The sequence below is a fragment of the Streptopelia decaocto genome (genome assembly GCF_964273445.1).
Source record: "Streptopelia decaocto genome assembly, chromosome: 7".
NCBI lineage: Eukaryota > Metazoa > Chordata > Aves > Columbiformes > Columbidae > Streptopelia > Streptopelia decaocto.
Window position 1 is genome coordinate 57,448,682 of NC_138661.1, and position 25,767 is coordinate 57,474,448.

Here is a 25,767-nt window from a genome sequence, read left to right on the forward strand (position 1 = left end):
CCGCACCCTCAGAGGGCAGCGCGTGGCCGGGTCGGGCGGCTCTGGGCAGCACCCGTTCAACGCCCGCTCCCCGGGCGGTACCGGCCCGGCCCGCCCGTGCCCCGGGCTCCGCCGCCGCCGCTGGGTGCGGCCGCCCCCCGGGCTAAGATGGCGCCGTGCCCGCGCCTCACCGGGCGCCCACGTACGTGCAGCCGCCTCGGGGCTGGTTTCGGGTGGCGAACACCGCCTCGCCCCGCCCCCTCCGCTCGCGCCGTTCGCGCCAAAGCGCCTCGTGACGCGGCCGTGTGTAGGTCCGCCCCCGCCCTCCGTGTTTTCAAACGGAGTGGGTGGGCGTGATTGGCTGGCGTGCGCGCCACGTGATTAACGGTCGCGGGAAAGCCGCGGAGTCCGAACAGCGCGAGGCGAGCCGTGCCCGGGGGCAGCGCCGTGCGGAGCCGCCACCGCGCCCAGGGGCGCAGCGCAGGGAGCCCGAGGAGAGCCGGAGCGCAGCAGCGACAGCGGGCGCGGCCGGGTCCGGCCGTGAGCGGGGCTCGCAGCGAGGCGCCATGAGCTTTCTCAGCTTGCAGCGGGCGGCGCCGCCGCGGCGGGTCTCGGCCCGGCGGGCGGCTGCCCCGATCCGGCAGAAACTGCTGTTCCTGAGCGGCAACAGCGACTGCGAGGAGGAGGAGGAGGACGAGGAGGAGGAAGGCGGCAGCAGCGGCAACAGCACCGGGGAGGACTCGGCTTTCCAGGAGGCGGACTCGCCGCTCTCGGCGGCTCGCACCCCGGCGCGGGGCGACCCGCCCCTGCTGGAGGAGGAGGAGGAAGAGATGGAGCCGGCGGCCGCGGCGCTGCCTGACGAGGGGGACTCGTGGGAGGAGGAGGGGTTCGGCTCCTCTCCCGTGAAGTCGCCGGGAGCCTATTTCATGGCCGGCTCGCCCTCATCGCCGCCCCCCCACAAGGGTCGCCGCTACTGCGGGCGCTCCCCGCCGCACCCGGCGGCCGGCGGGTATCGGGTGAGGAGCGAGGAGCCCAGCTCGCCGCTGCCCGAGTACCCCGGCACGCCTCCTCACAAGACGTTCCGCAAGCTGCGCCTCTTCGACACGCCGCACACCCCCAAGGTGAGGCCCCGCCGGCACCGCCGCGCCGGGGGATTCCCCGACCGGCCTGCCCGGGGTGAGGGCGGAGGGGGCGCTACACCGGGCAGGGCTCGGGGGCCGGCCCGCCCCCCCCCGCCCCGCGGGCCGTGCCCGGCGGTTGATGCGGGGGGTACGGGGCGGTGGGGACCCGAGTCCGGGTGGGGTCGCCGCGCGAGCCGCTCGCACCACCCGCCGGCCCGTAACGGCAACTTGGCGGCTGCCCCGGGACCTGCCCACAGCCCGTCCGTTACGGTTATGTAACCGCGGGGGGCGACGCGCTGCCCGGCCGGCCGCTCGGCCTCGCGCGACGGTGGGCCCGGTAGGGGGGGCCGGGGAGGGGCGGGGGCCGCGGGCACCGCCCCGCCGCGTGGCTCCCTCAGCCCGCGGGGCCGGGCAGGGCGCCGCTCGCTGCGCTCCGGAGACCGCGCTGCCCGCATCGCCACGGCCTGGGCCAACGGGGAGGGACAGCAGCACCGCGCCCCCCAGCCGTGCGCTTTGTCCCGTAGGGTGACTGGGGGCGTGGCACGATGCCCCCTTGTGTATATAAAATATTTATAAATGCGGTTTCATGTATAATTCATGTATAAATATCCTATCATTACCCTGCTTTTGCTATTTTTTGTGGAAAAGTTATTTTTAAAGTGATTGAAACAGAACATTAAACTCTTGAAACTAAATATTTTAGTGTCGTGGGGGCTTTTGTACCTTTATAACCGGAAAGTTAAAGCCCGAATTGGGGTCTTGAGTTCTACTCTTGTACTGTAAGCCAGTGCAGGGTGTGCATTAGCTCTTTTGCACCAAATGTGAAAGGCTATTTGAGTAGCCGATGCTGTTGAACTAATATATTTGAAAGCTGAAAGGGATGGGTAACTCTTAACTGTCAATAACAGACTTTTGGAAGGCGTTTCAACTTTTGAACTCGACACTCATGTAAAACACCGTATGGCGAATTTAAATCTAGTGATAATGGGCTTCCTTTCTTCATTACTTTTTGTATAGCCCTTTAAAAGTAATCCAGGGATAATCCTTGGGGATAATCTCTCAGGGGTCTATAGACCATAGATTGAAAACAACTGATTTAAGGTGCGAGGAAGGCAACCTTGTTAATTGGTTTTCTACAGCTCCCATCTCAGATGACAATTCGCTGGTGGAAATCAGTGGTACCTGTTTGGAAATAGTAAAATTGTTGATGGTATTTTATTAAATCGGGAGCAGATACTTAAGCGATGCAAGAGCCTTGTGGATTGTGACACTGAAAACAAGGTCTTAACGCTACTGTTCAGTGGGATTCTTAAATTAGGTGCCCAAATTGTACTTATCTTGGAGAGGAATCTGGAAGAATCATTTGGTTAAGGTGGCCTGTGGAAGCAGTGAAATGTGTGTTGAGACATACAGTGACCTGAAAGTCTTCATCTAGCCCAGATTTGGGGAGTGCATTTGAGATTCCCAAGTATTGAGCCTTCTTCCAGATGGTGGTTTGGGGCTTTAGTTATGTCAATTCAGTATGTTGTAAGGTGTTGCTAGATAAGGCAATACTTGTGATGTGAGAGATCGGTGGTTGGCATCCTCACCAGCATGTAGGAGGCTCAGGTGCAAACTTCCCTGCCTACCTGGGAGAGGTTTCATCCTGTGCCTGGAAAAAGATCTGTTTTGAACTGACAGTGCAACAGTGCTGTCAATTTAGAGTAACTTTCTGTAGGTTCATGAAGAGGCATCTGTGCATCAGTATTAAATCTTTTATTTGCTGCTTTTTTTTTTTTTTTTTTTTTTTAGCTTGCCAGCTAAATTTGTAGTTACCAAAGGTAATTTAAATGACTCATCTAAATTCCATATCTTGGATGTGAAAATCACAGTGATAGAGCACAGGATGGTCCATGAGTTTTATGTGTGTTTGTTTCATGGACAAAGAGTTGTCCAAGAAATTTAGGTGATTACATGATTAAGGACAGAAAACCACTGCTTCTTTCATGTCTTTTAAAAATTATTGTAATGTTCAGTGTTTCCTTCAACTGCTTTTGTGTGGAGCGTAAAGCCTAATAATTTACTTGGAATTACTTTTGATGGAGATGCGCAGGTATTTAAATAACTCATGCTAACTTTGATTAGACAATATTGTAATTATGCCTTTCAAACATGACCTGCTGTTTATATTTAAAGCAATATGGAGGCTATAAATGTCTGTTTTGTTTTGTTTTGTTTTTTTAATACAGAGTTTGCTTTCTAAAGCACAAGGAATAGGCTCCAGCTCAGTCAAACTTCGAGGGGGCTCTCTATTTATGAATGTTGGGAGATCAGAGAAGCAAGAAGAAGATATTAGACGAACACCTCATGTGAACATCAATCCCTTCACTCCTGATTCCATGTTCCTTCATAACTCTGAAGGAAAATGTCGTAGGAGGAAGAGAACACACTGGAATGAGTGAGTAACTTGTATCTTCTTTTGTTAAGCATATCTTTAGAACTACTTTTAGCTGTAAAAGTTTTGATACAAGTTGCTCCTATGAAACTACTTTTCCTTGAAAAATCCGTTAGTCATGCATAATATAGCTCTCAAAGTAGCTGCTTCGAGATGCAAGATATTATGAAATAACTGTTTAGCATTAGATCTTTCAATTACACGGAGAGGATAGACTAGGCTGTGTCTTGCAGTCTTTACCTGACTGAATGAGCTATGTAAATAATCTTTACTTGAGGAGGGAAAATCACATTAAATGCTACTATGAAACATGAAGATATAAATTACAAACATATTAGCATGGTACCTTTATTCTATGAGTTTGCATTTACAAATAAACAGAATTCAATTAGTTAAGCATAGGTGGAATGGGAGAGTTAGATTTCAGAAAAATCAACAGCTGCTAGACTTTAGTTTTAAGTTTACCTAAGCCATATTACTTCTGCAAAAGTAACCAGTGTGAATTTCAGCTCTTGTGGAGAGGACATGGAAGCAAGTGATGGAGAGCCTGAAGACGAAACAATCAGACCTGCTAAGGTAATTAATCTGTAGAATTTGTTATTGAGTTTGGCAGTTTGTGTATCTGCAGATGTAAGTATTTTCCTTTCTAATCTTTGCAGAGGATAACAATAACAGAAAGTAATATGAAGTCACGATATGCAACTGAATTTCATGAACTGGAGAAGATTGGATCTGGTGAATTCGGTTCTGTGTTTAAATGTGTGAAGAGGCTTGATGGCTGTATCTATGCAATAAAGCGATCCAAGAAGCCCTTAGCTGGCTCAGTGGATGAGTAAGTATTTCCTACTATTAAAAGTTAAATCACCTCCTCGTGCTTTTTCCTCCTGTGTCTCTTTGTATTGGTTTCTAGAGAAGGCATTTAAGAGAAAACTATAAATATACACAAACTAAATGCAAAACATACAATTTTGAAGTCACTTTTTCTTTCCCCTGAATACTGTGCGGTACTGCAGAGGAAAGGCTACTGGCCCTTTCTCCTAGCAGACATTGTCCCAATGTTTTGTGTGGAAACAGATTTTTCTCATCTGAAAAGTTAGAATAATGCTTACTTGCATTAATGGCAGGAGGGACTGTATGAGTAAACTGCAGTGATGATCCTTTGAGATATGAAAGGAAAGCAATATTTTCAAATAGGTCCTCATCCTTGTCCACTCGAGTGACATGCAGATTAGTTAAGTCAGTTTTGGAGTGTTTTTTGGCATTTGTGAATGAGTCTGTGATTCATGGCTTTTTCCCCTGCTGTTGTTATAATATAAAACTCCACAAGTTTAAATTGCTTGAAATTACATACCGGACTTATACACAAGGAGTTAGGAATGTTGAGTTCAGTCATACTTCTCGCTTTTTTCCTAAAACTTCAGTGATGCTTCTCAAAGCTTGCTGCTACTGCTGGTTGGAAAGTATGTAATGGAAGTGGCAACTCCCTCAAGAATTATCTGCAACAAAACGTGGTTTTTGATGTTCCATATAATTAGTCTTAAATACAATCTAAATTATATTAACTGTTAGGATATAAATGCAAATCTACCTTACAGTGCCACAGAACTGAATATGGAGATTTTAATTACAAACCTGAGCTGGCAGAGGTGTATGATAATAAGTGTTCTTATGAAGCTGAAATTGAACTAATTTCACTTCATAATACTGTGTGCTATTGTTTTTTGTGACTAACAGGCAAAATGCTTTAAGAGAAGTCTATGCACACGCAGTTCTGGGACAGCATTCACACGTAGTAAGATACTACTCTGCATGGGCAGAAGATGATCATATGCTTATACAAAATGAATATTGCAATGGTAAGTAAAGTTTTATCGCTTGTTCTGAACTTACTTTCAAAAAATCTGATTTTTGAAGATCTACAAGTATCTCTACAAATTCCTACCACTAGCTGGGTATCGATTGCTCTACGCGTTGCTCATACCATCATTGTCTCAAATGTGTCTGTTGGAGAAGGCATATCAGATATATGAAGGAAAAACTATAAAAAATTGCAGAAAAAGTCTTAAGTGTTCAAGCATATTGGAAGTATAGTGAGACATTTGTGAGCAACAAAAATGTTCTTTCTTCTGTACAGTAGTACAAGCTGGAATAGAGAAAATTACCAGAGAGTGCCCTTTAAAAAGCGAAGTGGACCTGATCTCTGAAGCTTTTTGCTATTGTTAATAGCCTGCCAGAGATTTGGGAGAGAGGCCTTTTCCCTTGTGTTGGTATCCTGTAATTTGCATGGCAACTACAGCAAAAAAAAAAAATTTGGTATATTACATGGCTATAAAGAGGGGATACAGTACTAGATTTTACACTTCCTATGTATCATTAACAAGTTCTTGATATATTCACTGTTAATTTTGGAAGCCAGTTGTACTTTTGGAAGAAAATTGTTATTACTTTGTCAACTGTTTGGTATAAAATAATGAGTTGTTTTCTTTAATGTTATTTTAGGTGGCAGTTTAGCAGATGCCATAAGTGAAAATTACAGGAATATGCGTTATTTTACTGAGCCAGAACTGAAGGACTTGCTACTTCAGGTGGCTCGAGGCTTGAAGTATATTCATTCAATGTCACTGGTACACATGGATATCAAACCTAGTAAGTTCGTAAACTGCTTTACTCTCTATTAACAACTTTCTCAGTTAATTTAATCTCTTGTAGAAAAATGAGCAGTTAGCCACACCTTTCTAACTGTAAATTCTTCACCGAAGTTCTAAATAGCAGTACAAAGATGTCAGTTATAAAATTGGCTAGCAAACTTAAAACTGTTGTTGAGTTTATCTTGGGTTCCTTTTGTGTAATTGGCTCTACTTGCATAACACTTGGCTCCCTTCCCAGCAGAGGGGCCAGAGTGAGTGTCATAGTTTGTTTCTTGCTCTACCAGCTTGGTATGTATACAACTAAAATTTATGTGTGGCTAAAGCACACTGTAGTGAACCTAGATGAAGTAGAAATTGGACAGATATATATATATGTTTTGGGTTTTTTTTAACAATTCTTTTTTCTTTCAGGTAATATCTTTATATCTAGGACATCAGTCCCAAGTGCAACTTTAGAAGAAGGTGATGATGATGACTGGTCATCTGATAGAGTCATATTTAAAATAGGTGAGAAGCAGCACAGTTATGTTCCAGAGCATTGCATTGTCTATTTGTCTTCTGAAAAATAACTTTCGTTTCTTTTTTTCAGGTGACCTTGGTCATGTAACTCGAGTATCTAGCCCACAAGTGGAGGAAGGTGATAGCCGCTTTCTTGCAAATGAAGTCCTGCAAGAGGTAACCATTCTGTTCATGGAAAAGAGTGATGTTGGGTCTGCATGCTGCTTTCTTTGCAGTAATGAGTTGCTGTCTGCCACCTCCTTGCTGGAGGAAGAACTTCCTGAATAGTATTCCCTTGAAACACTCAAAGTTCTTTAAAGGGGAATGTATTGTTGTAGATATGCTCAGTGCTGAATAATTTAGCTGTCTGTTAGATTTCTTCTTACACTGGGTGGCACATGTAATAAACTTAATTTTCTTTATTTTTCAAGAACTACACACATTTGCCAAAAGCGGATATTTTCGCTCTTGCTCTGACTGTTGTCTGTGCTGCTGGGGCTGAACCACTTCCAAGCAATGGGGACCAATGGCATGAAATTCGACAAGGAAAACTACCTAGAATACCACAAGTGCTTTCCCAAGAATTAGTAGACTTACTAAAAGTAAGAACTCTTGTACTAGTGGCTCACTGATTAGCGTGATTTACTGTATTATTGGCATTAAATAGAACGCTTTATTTTCTTTTCTTCCAAGGTTATGATTAATCCTGATCCAGAGAAAAGGCCTTCAGCTGTGGCACTAGTCAAGCATTCAGTGCTTCTCTCTGCAGCAAAAAAGAGCGCAGAGCAGCTCCGGATAGAACTGAATGCTGAAAAGTTCAAAAACTCACTCCTGCAGAAGTAAGTAGTTCCTTGGGGTCCTTAAATAGAACTTAATTTCTAATGGGTTTTCGTATAAGAGCAGAGTGATGATAAAACAGGACTGTCCTTGTTTCTGCATCAGGTCCGCAAATCTGTATGCACGTCCATACCTGAGAGGACAAAGTGGGTTACATAACTTCAAAAGGAGCTTTTTCCACAGAAGGAACTTCTTGAATGCCCTAAGGGAGTCTCAACTACACTATTAGTATTCAAGGCATGCAAAACATTCGAGTTTTTGAAAAATATTTCAAGCATAATGCATACTTTTGTGACTTATAGAGTATAACTTACATCTATACTATTTGAGTCTATATTTTTTCCCAGGTCATCTTTACATTGAAACATGTTGGAAAACATTACTTAAATGAGCTGGTTTGAACTTAAATTAAAGAGCATATCAGGAATGTTTTTGGTCTAATTTGACTTGTACGCAGCAGTGTTATTAGGTTACCAGAGAATCATTTGTATTGGGAGGTCATCTTGTCCTACCCCTTGCTCAAACACTCTACTCTGAATTAAAGCTTTGAATAAGATTCCCTTTAGGAAAGTCTGATTTCTGCTTAAGTTTCAGAGAAAGAGTTAGTAAGTTAAGAAGTAATCATCTGAATCTTTCACTGTTGTTAACTTTGTGCATATGTGTAATGGTCAGGCTTTTAAGAGGGAATATAGGACGCTGGTTACTTTCTGACTGGCTTATGTTGAATGAAGATGTTAACTTCATGTTTGGATTCTCTCAGCATTTGGATTCTCTCCCTTGCTAACTGCTTATCTTGCCATGCTACAGTCTGCATGTAGCCAGACTTGTTTGCCATTTTAGATGGTTATCTTTATAATCTTCCTATGAATTACACTGACTGCAGAAGGAGTAATTTGACAGTTTGTGCAGGTTATTCAAGGACAGGTTGTTGAGGTAACTTGCTTGTTTTGTACAAAGACAACATATTTTTGTATCATGTCAAAGAATAAGTTGGCAAAGCTAATGCTTTGTGTAGGCTACTTCTGGCTTGCCAACAAGTAGGGCACATCCTTACAAAATAACTGTAAATCTAAGAATGTTTTAAAAGGAACAGTCGGCCACAGTAATTTTTAACGTTGTGTAGGGTAGTGTTCTGTACAATAGATCAGGTAGGTATTTTTGGTTTATGTTTTATTTTGTTTTTTTAACACTCCTGCACTCGACCCATTTAAGATACACACCATACTTGTGTATGCAAGGTATCATTAGCAAAAGGAATTCTTGTTAGGAAACTCAGCTTTTCTACTGTGTCATCTTCTTCAGAGGAAGGAAGAATTCAAGATTAGAGTTCTAGAGAAGAATGGAAGTATATAATAAAATTTAATTGCCTGGTAATGGTGTGGTGGGTGGCTGTGGATTTGTGACTGACATTCAGTCTTTAGGGAAGGTGACTGAAAATTGATTGAATTTTCCTGCGGTGAACTGACACAGTGATAATGTGGGAAGGATTAGTTAGAACATGGGTGTTAATGAATAATACTTCGGCTTCTAAGAATGGTAGTAGCTTATGATACTAAAACATGCATCTTTAGAACTAAGTACGCCTACACCAATATGCAGCAAGCTTATAAAATTTGATCTTGGGCTCCAGATGTGAAGTGAGATTACAAGTATTAGCTCTTACAGAAGAGAAAATTATTTGAGGGATAGTTTGGGATAGGAGAAGGAAAAGAGTATGAGGGGGAATCCTGACACTTAGCCATTGTCAACGTTTAAGGCAAGGACCAAAGGGGTGTGTGGGGAAACCCTTGATAAAGATAACTTTGCTCTTTAGTCAGACTATCTTAGAGTTTTATCCTGTCCTCAAACCGAGTATTGATAATTCCCTGAAACTGAATAGTTGACAGAATGTTGCACCGGGACGGTGGCCTGTGCTACCTTCAGTGACTCAGCCGTGCGGTTTTGGGATGAAGTTTTTCTGTTAGGCAATAAAGATTTAGGTGGTGATAAGCTTTTGATGTGGGTATGCAAAAGGAAAAGGGTGCTTTCCTGAGTCGTCTGTTGCCAATTACATTCATCTAAGCTCTGTCTGAATCTCCCACAGAAGTTCCGTTGTGGCTGAATGCTGCTTTTGGATAAACCTCAGTAATTAGCTTTTCAGTGATTTATCATATAGCATGTATAAGGTAATTGATGTGTTGAGCTGCTTATAAAAGGCTGGATTTCAAAATCTGAGTTGTGTGAATTTGTCATTTCCTTCCCTTGTTCAAAAGAACAAACATCCCACTCTGTCCTCTGGGTTGTAAACAGATGGATGCGAATGATAATCATCTTAGTATAACCTGAACTGATGGAAAGACATGAGTTCTGAACTGCTGTGATACGTGTGGAGTCCTTACTGATACTGTTGTTTAAGTGTGACTCTCTATGCCTTGCAGAGAGCTGAAGAAGGCGCAGATGGCAAAGGCTGCAGCTGAGGAGCGAGCATTGTTCACTGACAGAATGACAACTAGATCTACGACACAAAACAGACCATCACGACTCATTGGAAAGAAAATGAACCGCTCAGTTAGTCTTACTATATACTAGCTATGAAGTCTAAGAGAACTACTGAGAGGATGGCTATAGCATCTCTGCCGGACTGAAGCCTAAGGAGTTGAAGGAAGCATTCAATTCCTGGTTTCTTGTCCCATCTTTAATTAGTGTCTCTAGTTTTACAGGAGTTGCTTCTGGTTTTTACTTGTACAATATGGCTGATTAGCTATATTAACCTTTTGAGTTAATGGACTCAGTTACTATCTTGTCTATAGAGGATCCTGGATGTTAATCCCTAAGACTTTCAGTTACACTGTTAGATGTTACATTTTCCCAGGGTTAACCACTATAGTGGTGTGCTGCTTTGTAGTGTTACAGCGTTGTAATAACAAGTAATATCCCTTAATGATATTTAAGAGGGAGGGAAGGGGCCTTGCTTTGGTAGTTAACTGATTTTTTTTGGAGTAGAGGGGAATTAATTTTGAAAGATGGGCTTTTAAGGCCACCTACACTCAATGTACCTGATGTCAGGTAGACTTTTATTGTGAATTTTATTTGTATATTCAACTGGGAGCACTTTGTAGGCATTGCATAAACCACAGCTTAGAAACCTGTGGAATTAAGTGCCATGTGGAACTGCTGCTATTTTTAGTTTGTTGTCCTCGCTGTAAACTGTAGCATTAAAACAATCATTATTGTGTTAATAGGCTTCTTGTTAAAACAATTACGTGAAACAAATCTAAGCTGCATTTTAGTGAAGGCAGCATCTTTCTCTCGAAGCTAGTGCATTGTGAAATAATGCACCAGTTTAATATTTGGATTCTGTACTAGTGTAGTGCAATTGTTAATGTCTTGACTATTGATGTTTTGTAATTCTTTCTAATAAGGTTCTCTAAATGTTGATATTCTCTTCAGTTGCCCATTCTTGAGGCTATTGTATATTTTTTTAATGTTGGAATACTTGTAAATAATTGTTTAGTGTAAGTGTTCAGGTTGTTCTTCATTGTTTATGTACATAAGTTTGATCGTGCTTATAGTATACTATACTGAAACTGCAGTTTGAGATGCCAGCAGTCAAAGCTTGACTATTCAGTTTTAAGTTCCAAAATGAACAGAATATGGCTGTCAGAACCTGTACTGATGTTGGACCTAGGCTGACAGATGTTGCTAAAAACCAGAACTGTTCTAATTACTGGCTTGTCTTCATTAATTTTAGTTGAAACAATGTTTCCCATTTGTGCTCTATTTGTTCTTAATAGTGTTGAATTTTAATATTAAAGTTAAAAGTTTTGTTTAATATTGTCTAACGCTTATTTAACTGTAGCTGTGGAAATAAAATACCTAGTCAGGAATATACTACGGCAAGTCCTGATTAGATCTGCATCCTCTTCCTGCATAATGGTTGTGGTTCCCTCTCATGAGAGTGGGACTGAGGTAACATACTCGATGGTGGTTATGTTAGGAGAGAACACCACAGTGTGTGCATTAGTATCTATAGCAGTCTGTCCCTACAGGTTCAGAAATGGTACTGCATGATGGAAAGATGAAGCCTCTGGAAAACTCAAAGTGGAACCCATAACTGTGAAGATGGAGGACTAGGTGAAACTATGTGAAGAAAGATCTGGGTCTGAGGTAAGGAGGGGAAAACTCATTAATTGCTGAAAATGGGAAGACAACTGCTGATTTGGAGGTTTGGAAGAACAGTGGGAGGAATTTGGATAGTCCAAGGAACACGGTAACAGAATGTTCTGTGGCATGGATGCAGAATATTTATGCATTTGCATTCTACCTCACATAAAGAAGAGAGACACAGTAAAATTAATAAATGCTTAATAGATTAGTCTATTGGAGAAGCTTTTACATTGCTATATTAAAGAGTTGCAGGTGACTTGGAGAAGATGCATGTAAATTGAATCAACTAACATAAATTCTAATTTTGCAGTTAGCAAATGAAAAGTGCTGAGAATTGTTATTTGTAAGAGGTGTCAGTGCTCGTCATAAATGGCAATGAAATTCAGAGGCTTGGTTTAAGTAACTATTATCTGAATATGCAGTTCTCATCAGTAAAAACAGATAGACTGGAATACCTTTAAATTTTTACTTCGTATGATAGTCCTGTCTTGTTTGTGAGAGAACTTAGAATATCTTCCATGGTTTTGTTGCAGTATTTTAATGTTCATCTACACTTAAAGGAGATCTCTCTTAAAGCATATTTCCAAACAGTCATAAATGTCGATTGGTGGTAGATCAACAAACTTAATAAACCTTTCTTTCTGTGTAGTGTAAATAAATTTGATCTACCTATGATTATTTAAGAGCCTTGTTAAATTGATACAGGTATTGCTGTACAAATGAGCTGTACACAGTAGCTACGCAACCTCATAGAGGTGCGCTCTTCATTGGGTGAAAATCTGGCTGGATGGCCAGGCCCGAAGAGTTGAGGTGCATGGAGCCAAATCCAGTTGGCAGCCAACCACGAGTGGTGTTCCCCAGGGGTCAGTATTGGGGCCAGTTCTGTTTAATCTCTTTATAAATGATCTGGATGAGGAGATTGAGTAACCAGTAAGTTTGCAGACAGCACCCAGTGGGGTGGGAGTGTTGATCTGCTGGAGGGCAGGAAGGCTCCACAGAGGGATCTGGACCAGCTGGATTGTTGGGCTGGGGCCAATTGTATGAGGGTCAACCAGGCCAAGTGCTGGATTCTGCCCTTGGGTCACAACAACCTCAGGCAGCGCTACAGGCTGGAAAGCTGCCTGGTAGAAAAAGATCTGAGGGTGTTGATTGAAAACTGACAGAATATGAGCCAGCAGTGTGCCCAGGTGGCCAAAAAGGCCAACAGCATCCTGGCTTGTATCAGGAATAGTGTGGCCAGCAGGACCAGGGCAGCGATTGTCCCCCTGTACTCAGCACTGATGAGGCTGCACCTTGAATCCTGTGTTCAGTTTTGGGCCACTCACTGCAGGAAAGACCTTGAGGTGCTGGAGAGAGTTCAGAGAAGGGAACAAAGCTGGTGAAGGGTCTGGAGCACAAGTCTGATGAGGAGCAGCTGAGGGAACTGGGGCTGTTCAGCCTGGAGAAAAGGAGGCTGAGGGGAGACCTTATCACTGTCTGCAACTACCTGAGGAGGTTGTAGCATTGAGGGTGTTGGTCTCTTCTCCCAAGTAACAAGTGATAGGACGAGAAGAAATGGGCTTAGGTTGTGCCAGGGGAGGTTTAAACTGAATATTAGAAAAAAAAAATTTCATGGAAAGGGTTGTCAGGCATTGGAACAGGGAAGTGGTTGAGTCACCAACCCTGGAGGTGTTAAAAGACGTGTAGATGTGTTGCTTAGGGACATGGTTTGATGGTGGGCTTGGCAGTGTTAGCTTAATGGCTGGACTCCATGATCTTAAGGGTCTTTTCCAACATAACTGGTTCTATGACTCTATTGTGTTGCTGGTCACTGGTTTCGTATCTGCCATGGAAGGGATGCCCATCCTAAACCATGCAACTGAAGTGGCTTTGGATGCTGTAACTCTCCTGTGTGCCAAGGAGAATGTTTAAAAAGGAGCCTCAGGGTTTTTATGCAGTTTATGGGAGCAGTAAGTATGATGAAATTTTATCTCAAAGTTTCATAAGCTTTCCTGAGGCCAGTGGTGAGGCTGAGAATCCTGGCCCAACAGTGGCTGATAAGAGGCAGAGAATTTGGAAGTGTGTGTTAATGCTTCCCATGAATACTCCTAGAATCCAGTGATTCCGTGATTCAGATGCTTACTGAGTGAGAAGTGGTATCTCTTTTTACTGACATTTAAGGGTGTTTCTTTTTTAATAGAAACAATCTTACAGTAATTTTGGTAGCTTACTAATTTATTGCAAAAACATTTGGCCTTGAAGGCAAACAGATGGACAAGGGTTATGTCTGTAAAGAGAAGTTAGCACCTTCCAGCTGGAAACTGTAGCATAACCATAAATCGTTCTACTTTCATAGATAGCACATCACACTCCCAGCAATTTTTGCCATGAATTCACACAGGGTTAACCAGCAAGAATTACTAAAATAAACTTAGTTATCTTTTCTTCTTCTTTTTTTTTCCTCTCCCTCCCCAGTTCCAAGTGTTACAGAATCAGAATGGTTTGCGTTGGAAGAGACCTTTAAAAGTCATCTAGTTCAACTCACCTGCCATGAGCAGGGACATCTTGCACTAGCTCAGGTTGCTCAGAGCCCCATCCAACCTGACCTTGTCCTATCAGCTCACTGATTTCCTGCTTTCTCCCTACCTCCCAGATACGAGCTCTTGATTACCACAGGCCTAATAACACGTTTTATTTCAGTTGGGATGAATCTGAACTAGTTTAGACGTAGAACCTGAAAAACTTACTGACAAATTTGTTTTTTTCATGAAGTTGTGGAGAATGTTTACCTCTACCTAGAAATGGAGGTAGGCACGGTTTGTATATTTGAAAATAGGGTTTCTGTTTCATACATTGCATTACTTCAGATGATAACATTTATAAGTTTCATGAATAAAAGCATACTTAGTCACCTTATTCTTGTTGAACTGGGGAAAAAAATAAGTGCCAGGCAGTTTGACCCTCTGCCAAAGCTGACCAGCTTGACCTTGTCTTTAATGTGTTTTGTGGTCTCCAGCAACACCTGCTGGACAAAGTAGTCAACTGTATACTACATTTTTGTCTTTAAAGTGTTACTGTGCTAGTATGACACTCGACCCTGAATGTTAGAAATCATTATCTTGTTTTGCAGTAGTGATTGAACATTCTTGCCAGCAGTAGTTCAGGTGGGTGTTGACTTCAATTTTTTTCATCCACACCCACTCCCTTAGTTCTGTAGGCTTGGAAAAGGCATCCTCGTGGTCTCACCATATATATGATTTGGTATATAACATGTATGCACACTTCATAAATCTCTGTGTGTGTGCTACCTGTGAATATCACTGTTATCGCTGTGCTTGAGGACTGGGGTCTAAAGCAACAGCCAGCAAGAGGCAAAAGCAGGGCTCTTCCCTGCCTGAACCTTCCCTTCCTTCAGCAAACCGTGGAAGATGTCAGAGACCCAGCTGTGAGGCTGTTGACCTGATGAAGACTCTGGTCTTGAGAAACAGCAACTGGGCAGGAAAGTGCACAGGAAATTAAGGTCCCGCTTCTGTTTGAACCGTTGGAGTTGGGTGAAGGTGCTGTCTTCCCAAAGTGTAATGGGTTTGGGGTAGGGGAAAGGAAGATGCTCCAAGGAGAGAATGCTGTGCCTAATTAAACAGATGTGCTGGTTCTGGCTGGGGTAATTTTCTTCACAGTAGCTCGTATGAGGCTGTGTTTTGAATTTGGGTTGAGAAGTGTTGATAACACAGGGATGTTTTTGTTATCACTGAGCAGTGCTCACACAGAGTCAAGGTCTTTTCTGCTTCTTACACCTCCACACCAGCGAGTGGGCTGAGGGTGCTCAAGAATTTGGGAAGGGACAGAGCCAAGACAGCTGACCCCAGCTGACCAAAGGGATATTATAATATATACTATACGATGTCATGCTCAGCATATAAAGCTGGGGGAAGAAAAAGGAAGGGGAGATGTTCAGAGTGATGGTGTTTGTCTTCCCAAGTCACCATTGCACACGATGGAGCCTGGTTTTCCTGGAGATGGGTGGACACCTGCCTGATGATGGGAACAGGTGAATGAATCCCTTGCTTTGCTTTGCTTGAGTGTGCAGCTTTTGCTTTACCTATTAAACTGGCTTTATCTCAACCAGTGAGTTTTCTCAAGTGAGTTTTCTCACTTTTACCCTCTGATTCTCTGCCCCATCCCACCAGCAGGGAGTGAGCGAGCAGCTGTGTGGGACTTAGTTGCTGGCTGGGATTAAACCATGAGAACAGGAAGAAATTAATTACTCTTTAACATGTTGCTCAGAGGTCTGAGACAGTACAGGCTTAAAAGTTATCTGGGATTCTGGACAGTCCTCAAAAATCTGAAGAATTGGTTTCAAAGATCTTCCTTTTGCCAGTCATTTGACTCCCTTCTAATAGTCAGCATCAATATTTAGCATGACATCTGAATAATCACGCTGGTCTAAACTGTTTTCTCTGTTTGACCCTAAGATGAAAGTGGAATGACTGGCCTAATTCTCATTTAATGATCTATGTATCCCTAGGGTTACTGCCTGCCAGATAGGTGGGCTGACGGACATAAAACCCGCAGCTATTACTGAGCTACCATTTATGTACAGGAAAAGATTCTGCATATTCAGTCTGCATCCCAATGGAAATGATCTTGTTCATCTATTGATCTACAGACAACAGAATGCACCACTAAAGAAAGTATTTTAGGCAAGGTATTCTCAAGGATAGAGATGGGGCTGGCCAGGAGAAATACCTCCTATTCCCAACCTTTAGTAGTCTCACTGGCCTTGGGTGATCTTCCTACCTCTGCAGCTGTTTCCTCTCAGCGACTTCGGTGTTAAGATGTTTATGTGTTCCATGTCTTAGCGAATGGGATTTTAATCTCTTTTTGGTCTTGTAGACACAGAGTCAATATTGTCAGTCTTCTACATTACCCTACTTACATGGCTTTTTCCATTGACCATTTCTCTCTCCATAATATGAAAAGGTTGCAGCAGTACACACTGGGGATTTAATTTCCTCTTCCTTTCTGCAAGTAAGGTATCTGTGGTATTCTGTTCTATGGTGAGTTCTGCAACTTGGTGAGAAAGACCTTATCAGCTAAAAGTGTAGAGTAAGATGTGTGTTACCAGGGTGGAACTGAAAGGTAAGTTAATGCTCTGTTTTACCTGTTCCTTATGTTTCTTTGTCAAGTTTCAATAGAAACGCATGTGTTGGGCATATGTGTAGAAATAACAGAAAACTATAATAAAGCAGGGCTGCTTTGCTGGAATTGCTATAAGATTGCTTTAGAAGACTTAGAAGTGAATGGAAATTTGACTTTTTTTTTTTTAGGAAAGTCTGAGCTGCTGTTCTGCTTCAGCATTTAATGCTGCTTCCTATTTAACCTAAAATAATTTTCATGCTTAATTTCTACATAATTTCAGTGAGAATGTCTGAGGCATGTGTATGAGGCCAGAGATAAAACTTTTAAAAGTATTTAAAAATAACAGAAAAAAAAGTCTCAAGTGGCTTGGACTGGATAACGGTATAATGTCCAAGAGACTTACTGGGTTTTTGATGCTGTCCCCAGTGCTTCCTTGAGATGTTCTATGGTGGGACTAGTCTGTTCAGGAACTTTAACACGTTGGTCACAAACACTGGCATTTGCTTTAGTTTTATCCTCTACTGAAACATCACTATGAAATGGCAGATACTGGAAACACAGTTTGCTACAAAGTTGGCTTAATGGTCTTCAATTTCTGTTTGCTTCCCTGTAGTTTTCCTGCAGAGAATGGAAATGAGTGGTCTGGCCAATGTTCAGGAAGATTTCCTCTGGGCTAACAATGAACAGAAAACTGTGAGTCCCTGATGTGTCTGAATTCTCTCCTTGATGGCGGTTTAACTGACTTAGTGGCATAAAACAAAATTAGTAACAGTTCAAATGCGTAATCTTTCCCCTGGCTAGGACCTCCCTGACAAATAGTTGTTATTTGGCTAACAGGGAATAATTAAGCTTCTGCAGGGAGGAGGAAGAGAAAAGTGATTAACCTCTTAAGGCTGAGCCTCAGCAGGGTCTAAAGGTTCTTCCTGAAAGTGTGAGTCACTGCCAGACTGTGAGCCAGTTTTCCCTCCTTGATCTCCTCACCACCCTCCAGTCATGTTTTCAGCTGTGGTGAGCAGACAAGATTAAAATAAGCGCAGATTTAAAATAAAGTTGCTGAGATCTCAGGCAACTTTCAAGAAAAGCAGAAGTATATAAAGTTGCATCAGACCTTGCTTTTGTACCACGCAAGCAATTTGGAGCTTATGTAGCGTGATCAAGGACTTCATGGTTAAGTGTGGTCACTGTTAGTAAATGTTATGTGGATTATATGTCAACCTTATCTTCAAAGGTTTAGAATGTGACGTCTTTGATAAGCAAAGATCCAGCCTAGTTAATGAAAACAGAAGAGTTGCTTAAAATAACTCACACTTTGGGTGCGGATGCAGTTAGTCCTGTAACTTTGTTAAAGCTATTTTGGGTAAGTATAAAAAAAAACAAAGGTTTTTTGTTCACCAGCAAGTTTATGTCTGCACATGAACTTCAGTTTAACTTCTTTTGCTCAATTAGTTCAATCATGTAAAAACTACTTTAAACGTATGCCTATATAAAAGAATATACTAGGTTTACGCATAACTTACAACTATCCTTTTGATTAACCTGCCAAAAGCTGGAGTAGCTGAGGCTTATATAATCTACTCATCGTAATTAAACATTTAAGCATGGACTGTTAACCTGAATGGGAACGATTTATATTTTTAGTGGAAAACAAGTCCTGTTCTGGCAAAGGATTTTACCATGTCATTTAAACCAGGAATAACAGAAGCCAGCAAAAAGAATGAAGAGAAGCACACAGGTTTTTCAACTGTTACTTTGTGGGGAATTTTGTTTTAAGTTAATTTTTCTACTACATTGTTTTTTATAAAAATGAGCTGCCAATAATCACTGAACTCTGTTCAAAGCAGAAATTAAGTCCCTGGCATGAGGAGATTCATGTGTGAACTGTATGAATTGTTCTTCCTCAGTGACATTTCACAGAACTTAACTGTATTTTAATGTGCTTTAATAGGGATGTTCTGTACTTACCAGTGACCTTTTGGTTGCTTAGCTACCAAATAAGTTTGTTAGGTTATCTGCATATACAAAAGTTGTCTCCTTCCTCCTTAAGTGGAATAGCTGTGGTCAAACTGGAAAAATGCTAATGTATTTCAAGGTGACAGATGGTTTTGGTAATATTAACAGCTATAATGTTAGCAAATCAGGTTCATTAGGAAATTTAATCCAATTAATTGTTGATGTTAATTGTATAGTTCACACCATCCATCTTGAGGAAAGAGCAAAATAGTTGTGGATTCCAAAGTCCTGAATAAACTATGAAGATAAAGGTTAACAAAAATGAGGGGGGGGAAAGGCTGCTAGGATACACCTGGTGATTAAGGCAGGTTGTGTTTGACTCTTCACTGTACTACTGAGAGACTATGATAGCCCTGCATTTCTAGAGTATTTTTGTTGCTTGCTGTAAGGTAGAGATATAAATAAAATATATAATAAAAATTACCAGAAATCTGTGGATGATTCTAGTCTCCAATTTCTTATATATAGAAAACCCATGTTATGAATTATCACATATAAGTACTTTCTACAGTGAACTTCAGTATCTGCTCACCTGTAGTGATCCTTCCTGACCAGAAGACTATTGTACATTGAGGTTTGGTGATCCACTAAGGATTAGTGATCCATCTAAGTTACGCCTGTGCCTGCTCAGCCCGTGCTGCCCCACACTGGCCTGCATGGGACTGTGTGTTCGGTGGCTGTGGGATGAATTTACCTGGTTGATTGTAGCAGAGGAGCCTGTGGGCAGCTCCCGCTTGGTACCTGCAATAATGCTCCCTGCATAGCCTGCCCTTTATCTAAGAGTGCAGCAAGAGGTTCTTGGGTGAACATCCTTTATTTTTGGCTGTAGAAACAACGCATATAGTTGTTTTATTGTGAGAAAATCCTGCAAGAGCTTGGATGACCAAAATGGTGTCACCTTTTCATGCGCAGGGCCTGCATGACATGCTATACCTTGATCAGACCTGGTTGATGCTGCACAGCTCAGAGTTCCTGGCACCTGAATGAATGTAAGGTTATCTATACTGTCCTCTCCATTATAGTGTTAACTCCAATAAATGGTATTTTAAGTGACACTATAGAGTCTGAATGTGCCTTTTTTTACTGGGATCATACAACGAACCAGCAACACCTGCTACAAACAATAATCTTGCTGCACCTGCCAGAACTATTTCACTTGCAGAGTGCTATTTTTGTCCTGATTACACAGTTGACTGAAGACTAAAATTGGACAAAAGTTAGAATCTTTTTTCCCCCCTTGTTTATGTGTCTTGAATTTGGGATCTTAATGGATCTGCCTAAAATCTGTGAAAATGGAACCTCCTTAACTTGCTCATGAGCTGCGCACTGTGAGTGATCTCACGTGCAGTATTCAAAGCAATATGCAGTGCAGCATCTTCCTGCCCCTTCTGGCCCAGGTGCAACCCCCGTGTTGTGAGCAGAGAAATAGCACTGAGGGAGCTGCTAGAAAGAATCACAGAATGTCAGGGATTGGAAGGGACCTCAGAAGATCATCCAGTCCAATCTCCCTGCTGGAGCAGGAACACCCAGATGAGGTTACACAGGAATGTGTCCAGGCGGGTTTTGAACGTCTCCAGAGAAGGAGACTCCACAACCTCCCTGGGCAGCCTGTTCCAGTGTCTGTCACCCTCACTGAGAAGAAGTTTCTTCTCAAATTTAAATGGCACCTCCTGTGTTCCAGTGTATACCCATTGCCCCTTGTCTTATCACTGGTTGTCACCGAGAAGAGCCTGGCTCCATCCTCATGACACTCACCCTTTACATATTTATAAACATGAATGACGTCACCCCTCAGTGTCCTCTTCTCCAAGCTAAAGAGCTCCAGCTCCCTCAGCCTTTCCTCATAAGGGAGATGCTCCACTCCCTTGATCATCTTTGTTGCCCTGTGCTGGACTCTCTCCAGCAGTTCCCTGTCCTTCTGGAACTGAGGGGCCCAGAACTGGACACAATATTCCAGGTGTGGTCTCACCAGGGCGGAGTAGAGGGGAAGGAAAACCTCTCTCGACCTACTAACCACCCCGCAAAGCCCCAGAGTCTGGAGACAACTCAAGTCCTGGCAGATCTGCTGCTCTCACCAGTTACTCTGGACCCACAGCACTTAAAAGAGGACAACACACACACACACAAAAACCCCAAAAAACAACTAACTCAAAACAAAACCCCAAACTTCTTTATTGTGATGAGATTTTGTACCACTCCTGCTCTGGAAGTAGTGCTGAAGTTTTTACTTTAGCCCTTCCCCCGTTATTTTTGATTGAAGTTCACTCACTCCAGCTGTGCGCAGCCTTCGTTGTGAGCTGCTTTTTTAAATCCTTGGGTCTTACTCAGCCTCCGAGGAAAGTCGCTTTTCTCTCTGTGAGCGCGCCCTACTGTGAAACCCCCGCTGTGTGTTCACCTGTGGGCCGGTACCTCGCGGGGCCGCCGCTGCCCGGTGCAGCTCCCGCTCTCCTCCGCGCCTGGGCCGCCTCGGCCCTCGCCGCTGAGGCGGGAACCGCGGCTCCCGGGGCGGCGCCTGCGGAGCCGGGCAGGGCCGGGCACCCGCCCCCGGGGCGGTGCGGGGCGGGCACGGCGGTGGCGGGGCCGGGCGAGGAGCGGGCAGAGCGGCCGCGGGAGCGGCGGCAGGCGGCGGGCTGGCCATGGTGGGCCTCAAGGAGGAGCTGCTCAAGTCCATCTGGCACGCCTTCACCGCCCTCGACCTCGACCGCAGCGGGAAGGTCTCCAAGTCCCAGCTCAAGGCAAGCGGGGCGGCCGGGCCGGGGGCAGCGAGGAGAGAGGGGCGGCGGGCCCAGGGACCGGTGCGGGCCGGGGCTCCGTGTGGGAGCAGGGTCGGCCGGGTTAGCCGCTGTGGGCGGGGGTGCGGGACACGGGCCCTGGGGTGCCGGGCCTGGGGCCGGGCTGAGGTGGCCACGCTCAGGGCTGGCTGAGGGGACGTGAGCACTTGTTTGCAAAGCCCATTCGGGGGCCATAAATCGCATTTTCTCCGTTGAGGCTGTTGTTGGGCACGTGGCGTTCTCAGTCGCCGTGGCTCCCGGTCACCTCCGACCCACGGAAAGCTTGTGCGAGTGGATCCTTGTGCTCCAGGGGGCTGATTTCCATTCTGCCCAAGCAAGCGCGTTGTCCTCCCCAAGATGTCAGGACACAAACCCTTGTTGTGCTGCTGGTCCGCTTTCAAACGCGTGTCCTTGGTACCCTTTTTGGCCAAAACCTTTTGTGGGGTAGCCATAAGGTCCTATCTATAGGGGTTGGCTGCGTCCAAGTGAAATTCATAGCTTGCCAAGGGGAGAGTGAGGTTTCACAGTGCTCTCTTATTTGGATATAAACAGGAGAATTAGTCAAGAGACTCCAACTGTGCCATTTTTTCCTTAGCTTATACGCTGAAGCAATGTTTGTGCTTTTAAAAGAGCTCTCAGGCAGCCCACTGAATCCGATCCCATCTTGGCCTTGCTTTATGGGACCATCTTGGCCTGGGAATAATGTGGAAATCTTGCTAAATAAATACTTTGAATAAGAACCTAACACCTGTTGACACTGGAGACTGTGGATCCTTGTACTTGGTGCTGGAGTTGTGACCACAACAATTAGCTGAAGTTTACGACCTTTGTGGGATTAACTTGGAGAGCCAGGGTGGCCATGCTGCCGGCAGGATCTGCAGGCGCGGTTGGCAGATAGTGGGCTTTGTTTTGGGCTTTATGTAATAAGCGTCCACCAAACGCAATGTGCTGCAAGCAGCCTCTTCCTCTTCTCCTTTTCTTCGTGCGGGGCCATTGGGCTCTTGAAGTACAGTCCAGCTTGTCCAGAAGTGACTGCGTGGCAGGAGTCAGGCAGGAGGCTCCTTTACAGGTGACGACATGGAAGTGTTTGTGTTGCAGGACTAACTGCAGTAGGTTGCAGAGAGGCGTTTTTTTATTGTCCTGCTTTTTAAAGGAGCCCTGTTTTCCTGTCACACTGCCACGCCTTGTGTGTGCTGCCACGATTTGTGTTGTCAGTGCACTCACCTGGGTGGTGTGTCTGCAGCACCTGTCATCATGCCAGTTGGTGGAGAACCTGTCACGGTCACACAGAGGCTGGGGTGGTTTAAATGGCTGAAGAAGCAGGCAGGACACTGGTGGGCTTGTATGGCTTACTCTGACGGAGGTGCTGTCACTCCTCTGAGATCAGTGACTGACTTAGGTGGATTAAAGCAGCAGTTGTATTTCCAAATGAAGCACAGTTACCTGTCTTGTCATGCTCTGCTGTCTTATTAGAGCCCCATGCCTGCAAATGCTTGTGTTTTAATTTCCCGTCTTTCTATTTTTTTAGCTTTTTAATCTATCCCCTCGTTACGTATCAAACATCTCTCTAAACAGTTTTGACGTTTCATTATCTATTTGAGAAAGAAGGGATGAACAAAAGTGGGTCTTTGTGGCTCTGTGCACTTCTGTCTGTGATACAAAGGCTCCTCAGGGAACTGTCAAGTGTGGGATCTGGAAACACAGAAACAAGTCTGAAATGAGGCTTCTGCCTTCTCCTGTGGCCACTAAGAGCTGGTTTTCAGGAAACACAGGAAGGGGTAAGGAGTGTTCTGCAGGCTTTTTGTGGCAAATGATGAATGTGGTGTCAAACTGATAGTCCTTCTGGGGAGAAAAGGTGCGTGTTATGGCAGCAGCCTCCCATCCCTGCAGCTGACGGGTAGGCAGGACAGCAAAACAGACGTTCCTGGCTGATTGATGTAGGGCTGTGTTGCACTAAGAAGGTATTTCACAATGAAATATTTCTCATCCATGTTACAGTGAGGAAGATACAGCACCCCTTTCAAATGGAGAGATGAGGTTTAGAGATAAACATGTTAGTAGAGGTTTGTGACATTAGAAAAATATGTTTAATAATTTACTGAAACTTCTGCTATAAAAAAAGAGTAAAAACCTGTTTGTTTTCTGAGAACAACATGCAGTGGTGTAACCTGCTGAACTCTTTCCTCCTCAATAAGAAAAGTTACTGACAATGGATCTATGAGTTGTATTGCCATCATGTTGCACAGGTCTTAAGCATAACATGTTGGTTGTTAAAGAGAGTGATTTCTGTTTTCTCTACATACAAATGATCTTTGAGCCTTCCATAAAAATAAATAATTGTCATTAAATACTATGAGAAGAATAAATGTGTGTTATGTAGCTGAGCCCCTACTGTGAGGGGTTTGCATCACACATTTGTTTTTAATATATCTAGAGCAGTGTGATGGAGGTGAGTGAATTTGGTCTGTTTTGTAGGCTGGAGAAGCAGCCAATGCTTGGAGGAAAAACTAGGACTTGCTTGGAATAGTGAGGATTTTATGGGCTGTCTTTTATCCATTTGTATCTTTTGTATGTGGTCTGAGCTGCTGAGAGGAGACAGTCAAATCAGTCCTGTGTAATTTTTATTATCTTCTTCCAATATGAACTGATTTTTTTTTTTGTTGGTCTAATCAGTATTCCTCAGAAGTTCTACTGTTAGGCTGGTTGCAGATATTTTTTCTTCCTACATCAGCAGAAACATTTGTGTATTCTGTTCTTAAATAACACTTTTAAATATGGACACAATCATTATTTTGTCCATGTGTTTCAGCACTTTCAAACACTGATATAGCAAGGCTGAAGTGTGAGTTCTATGTATGCAGTTACAGCTGCTGTTGTGATTTGAGCACAAGCTACATGCAAATACTTGCTTTCCTATATTTAAATCCAATTTCATCTTTCTTGCAGTCTGCAATTTTTAAATGGTCTTATTTTAAAAGTTTCTATAATGTGCCAACATTCAATCTGCTTTTTGTCTGGATCTTGAAACACTGTCATTTTTTAAATGTAGTTATACTTAACAGCCAGCAAAACTCCTTGTAGCATGTGTGTATAATTTGACCTTGGAAAGAATACATACAAATTAGTTTTTACTCTCTCTCTGGAAGCTCTTCCTTACATTGCTTCGTGACTTGTCTCTGCTTAGGCAATGGGGTTATGTGGCTGTTCTTGTTTTGTTTTGCCTGCTATTAATACATTGTGGTGGATTTTCAAAGTCACGGATTCCTGGTGTGGTATCTGCAGAATGTGGCTGGTGAACACCTTGTGAAAATACAGCCTCATCTGGGTCTGTAATATGTGAGTGACCCAAGTTACCATTCAGACTTAGAAAACTTCAACCAGTCTTTAATCGTATCTGGGATATTATAGGGTTATTATACCTCTTATCTTTGTTTTGCCCTTTTACTAAATGAGAAGTCGGTGGCCGGTGGGAAGAGGAAGAATGGTGTAATCAGAGGCAAGAGGGATGGTCGAAACAGAGAGGAAGACCTTGAACAATGTAGCAGGGCACTGGAAAGGTTGAGAGCCTGTGACGAGTGGGCAGGACCCCGGCCGGACAATTGGCTTTGTACAACATTGCGGGATGGTAGGAAATTAGTCACTGTGACTCACTTTGCGAGAGTTGTACTCTGACGTGATTAACGGGCTCAGAAGCGTTTGTATTTGGGTAGCTATGAAGAATTGTGTCTGTAAGGTGCGAGGGGAGGGAGACCCATCTTCCAGAGGAGCTGGCAAACCAAAGTAGCTTCTAGACTGAAATGACAGGGCCATGTGACTGTGTTTGAGGGGAGCAGCTGTCAGTGGATCAACAGCCTGTTTAACCTTTGTCCTTGATGTTTTGTCAACCGGTTTCAAGGAGGATGTAGACAAAAGGTGCAGTAGATGGAGGATGATTACTGGGAGCACTTCCTAAGGTCTGGGAGCCTCAGGGTAGAAGGGCAAGTGGACAGGTACAGGCACCAGTGATTGGGGATCAAAGGGCACCTGCTGGTAATGAAGGCAGGAGGAAGGATGAGGTTGTCGAAAATGGTCACAAGGGTTCTGTGAGTGCCCAAGGGAGAAGGGAACAAGTGAAGTTACAGATAGGTGATGTGGGTGAAGGGCACTAGTGTTAGGAACCTGAAATGGTGGAGGCCGGGCCTGAATACGCTTCTCCAGCTGGGAAG

At 43.7% G+C, this 25,767-nt stretch overlaps 2 protein-coding genes across 2 annotated transcripts in view; both read left to right on the top strand.

The window, feature by feature from the left end:
* The first annotated feature begins 342 nt into the window (after positions 1-342).
* Positions 343-11,328, top strand: WEE1 (WEE1 G2 checkpoint kinase). Its single transcript, XM_082057561.1, has 11 exons — positions 343-1,100; positions 3,329-3,537; positions 4,044-4,110; positions 4,194-4,366; positions 5,269-5,390; positions 6,034-6,180; positions 6,594-6,689; positions 6,772-6,857; positions 7,112-7,282; positions 7,374-7,519; positions 9,935-11,328. Exons 1-11 carry the CDS (start codon positions 546-548, stop codon positions 10,083-10,085), a joined length of 1,923 nt encoding a protein of 640 aa, XP_081913687.1. The 5' UTR covers positions 343-545; the 3' UTR covers positions 10,086-11,328.
* Positions 11,329-21,363: 10,035 nt separating this feature from the next.
* SWAP70 (switching B cell complex subunit SWAP70) overlaps positions 21,364-25,767 on the top strand; it is a 38,991-nt gene continuing 34,587 nt past the window's right edge. Inside the window, exon 1 of the mRNA XM_082058206.1 lies at positions 21,364-21,526. Within this exon, the coding sequence (XP_081914332.1) occupies positions 21,428-21,526 (99 nt within the window). The 5' untranslated portion in view covers positions 21,364-21,427. The remainder of the gene's footprint in view (positions 21,527-25,767) is intronic.

What these genes read in the sequence shown, in the direction of transcription:
- WEE1 (XM_082057561.1), top strand. Translation starts at nt 546, where the DNA reads ATGAGCTTTCTCAGCTTGCAGCGGGCGGCGCCGCCGCGGCGGGTCTCG. An exon ending in ACAAAATGAATATTGCAATG is followed by an intron (nt 5,391 to 6,033) that starts GTAAGTAAAGTT and finishes ATGTTATTTTAG; the next exon opens with GTGGCAGTTTAGCAGATGCC. An exon ending in AAAAACTCACTCCTGCAGAA is followed by an intron (nt 7,520 to 9,934) that starts GTAAGTAGTTCC and finishes TATGCCTTGCAG; the next exon opens with AGAGCTGAAGAAGGCGCAGA.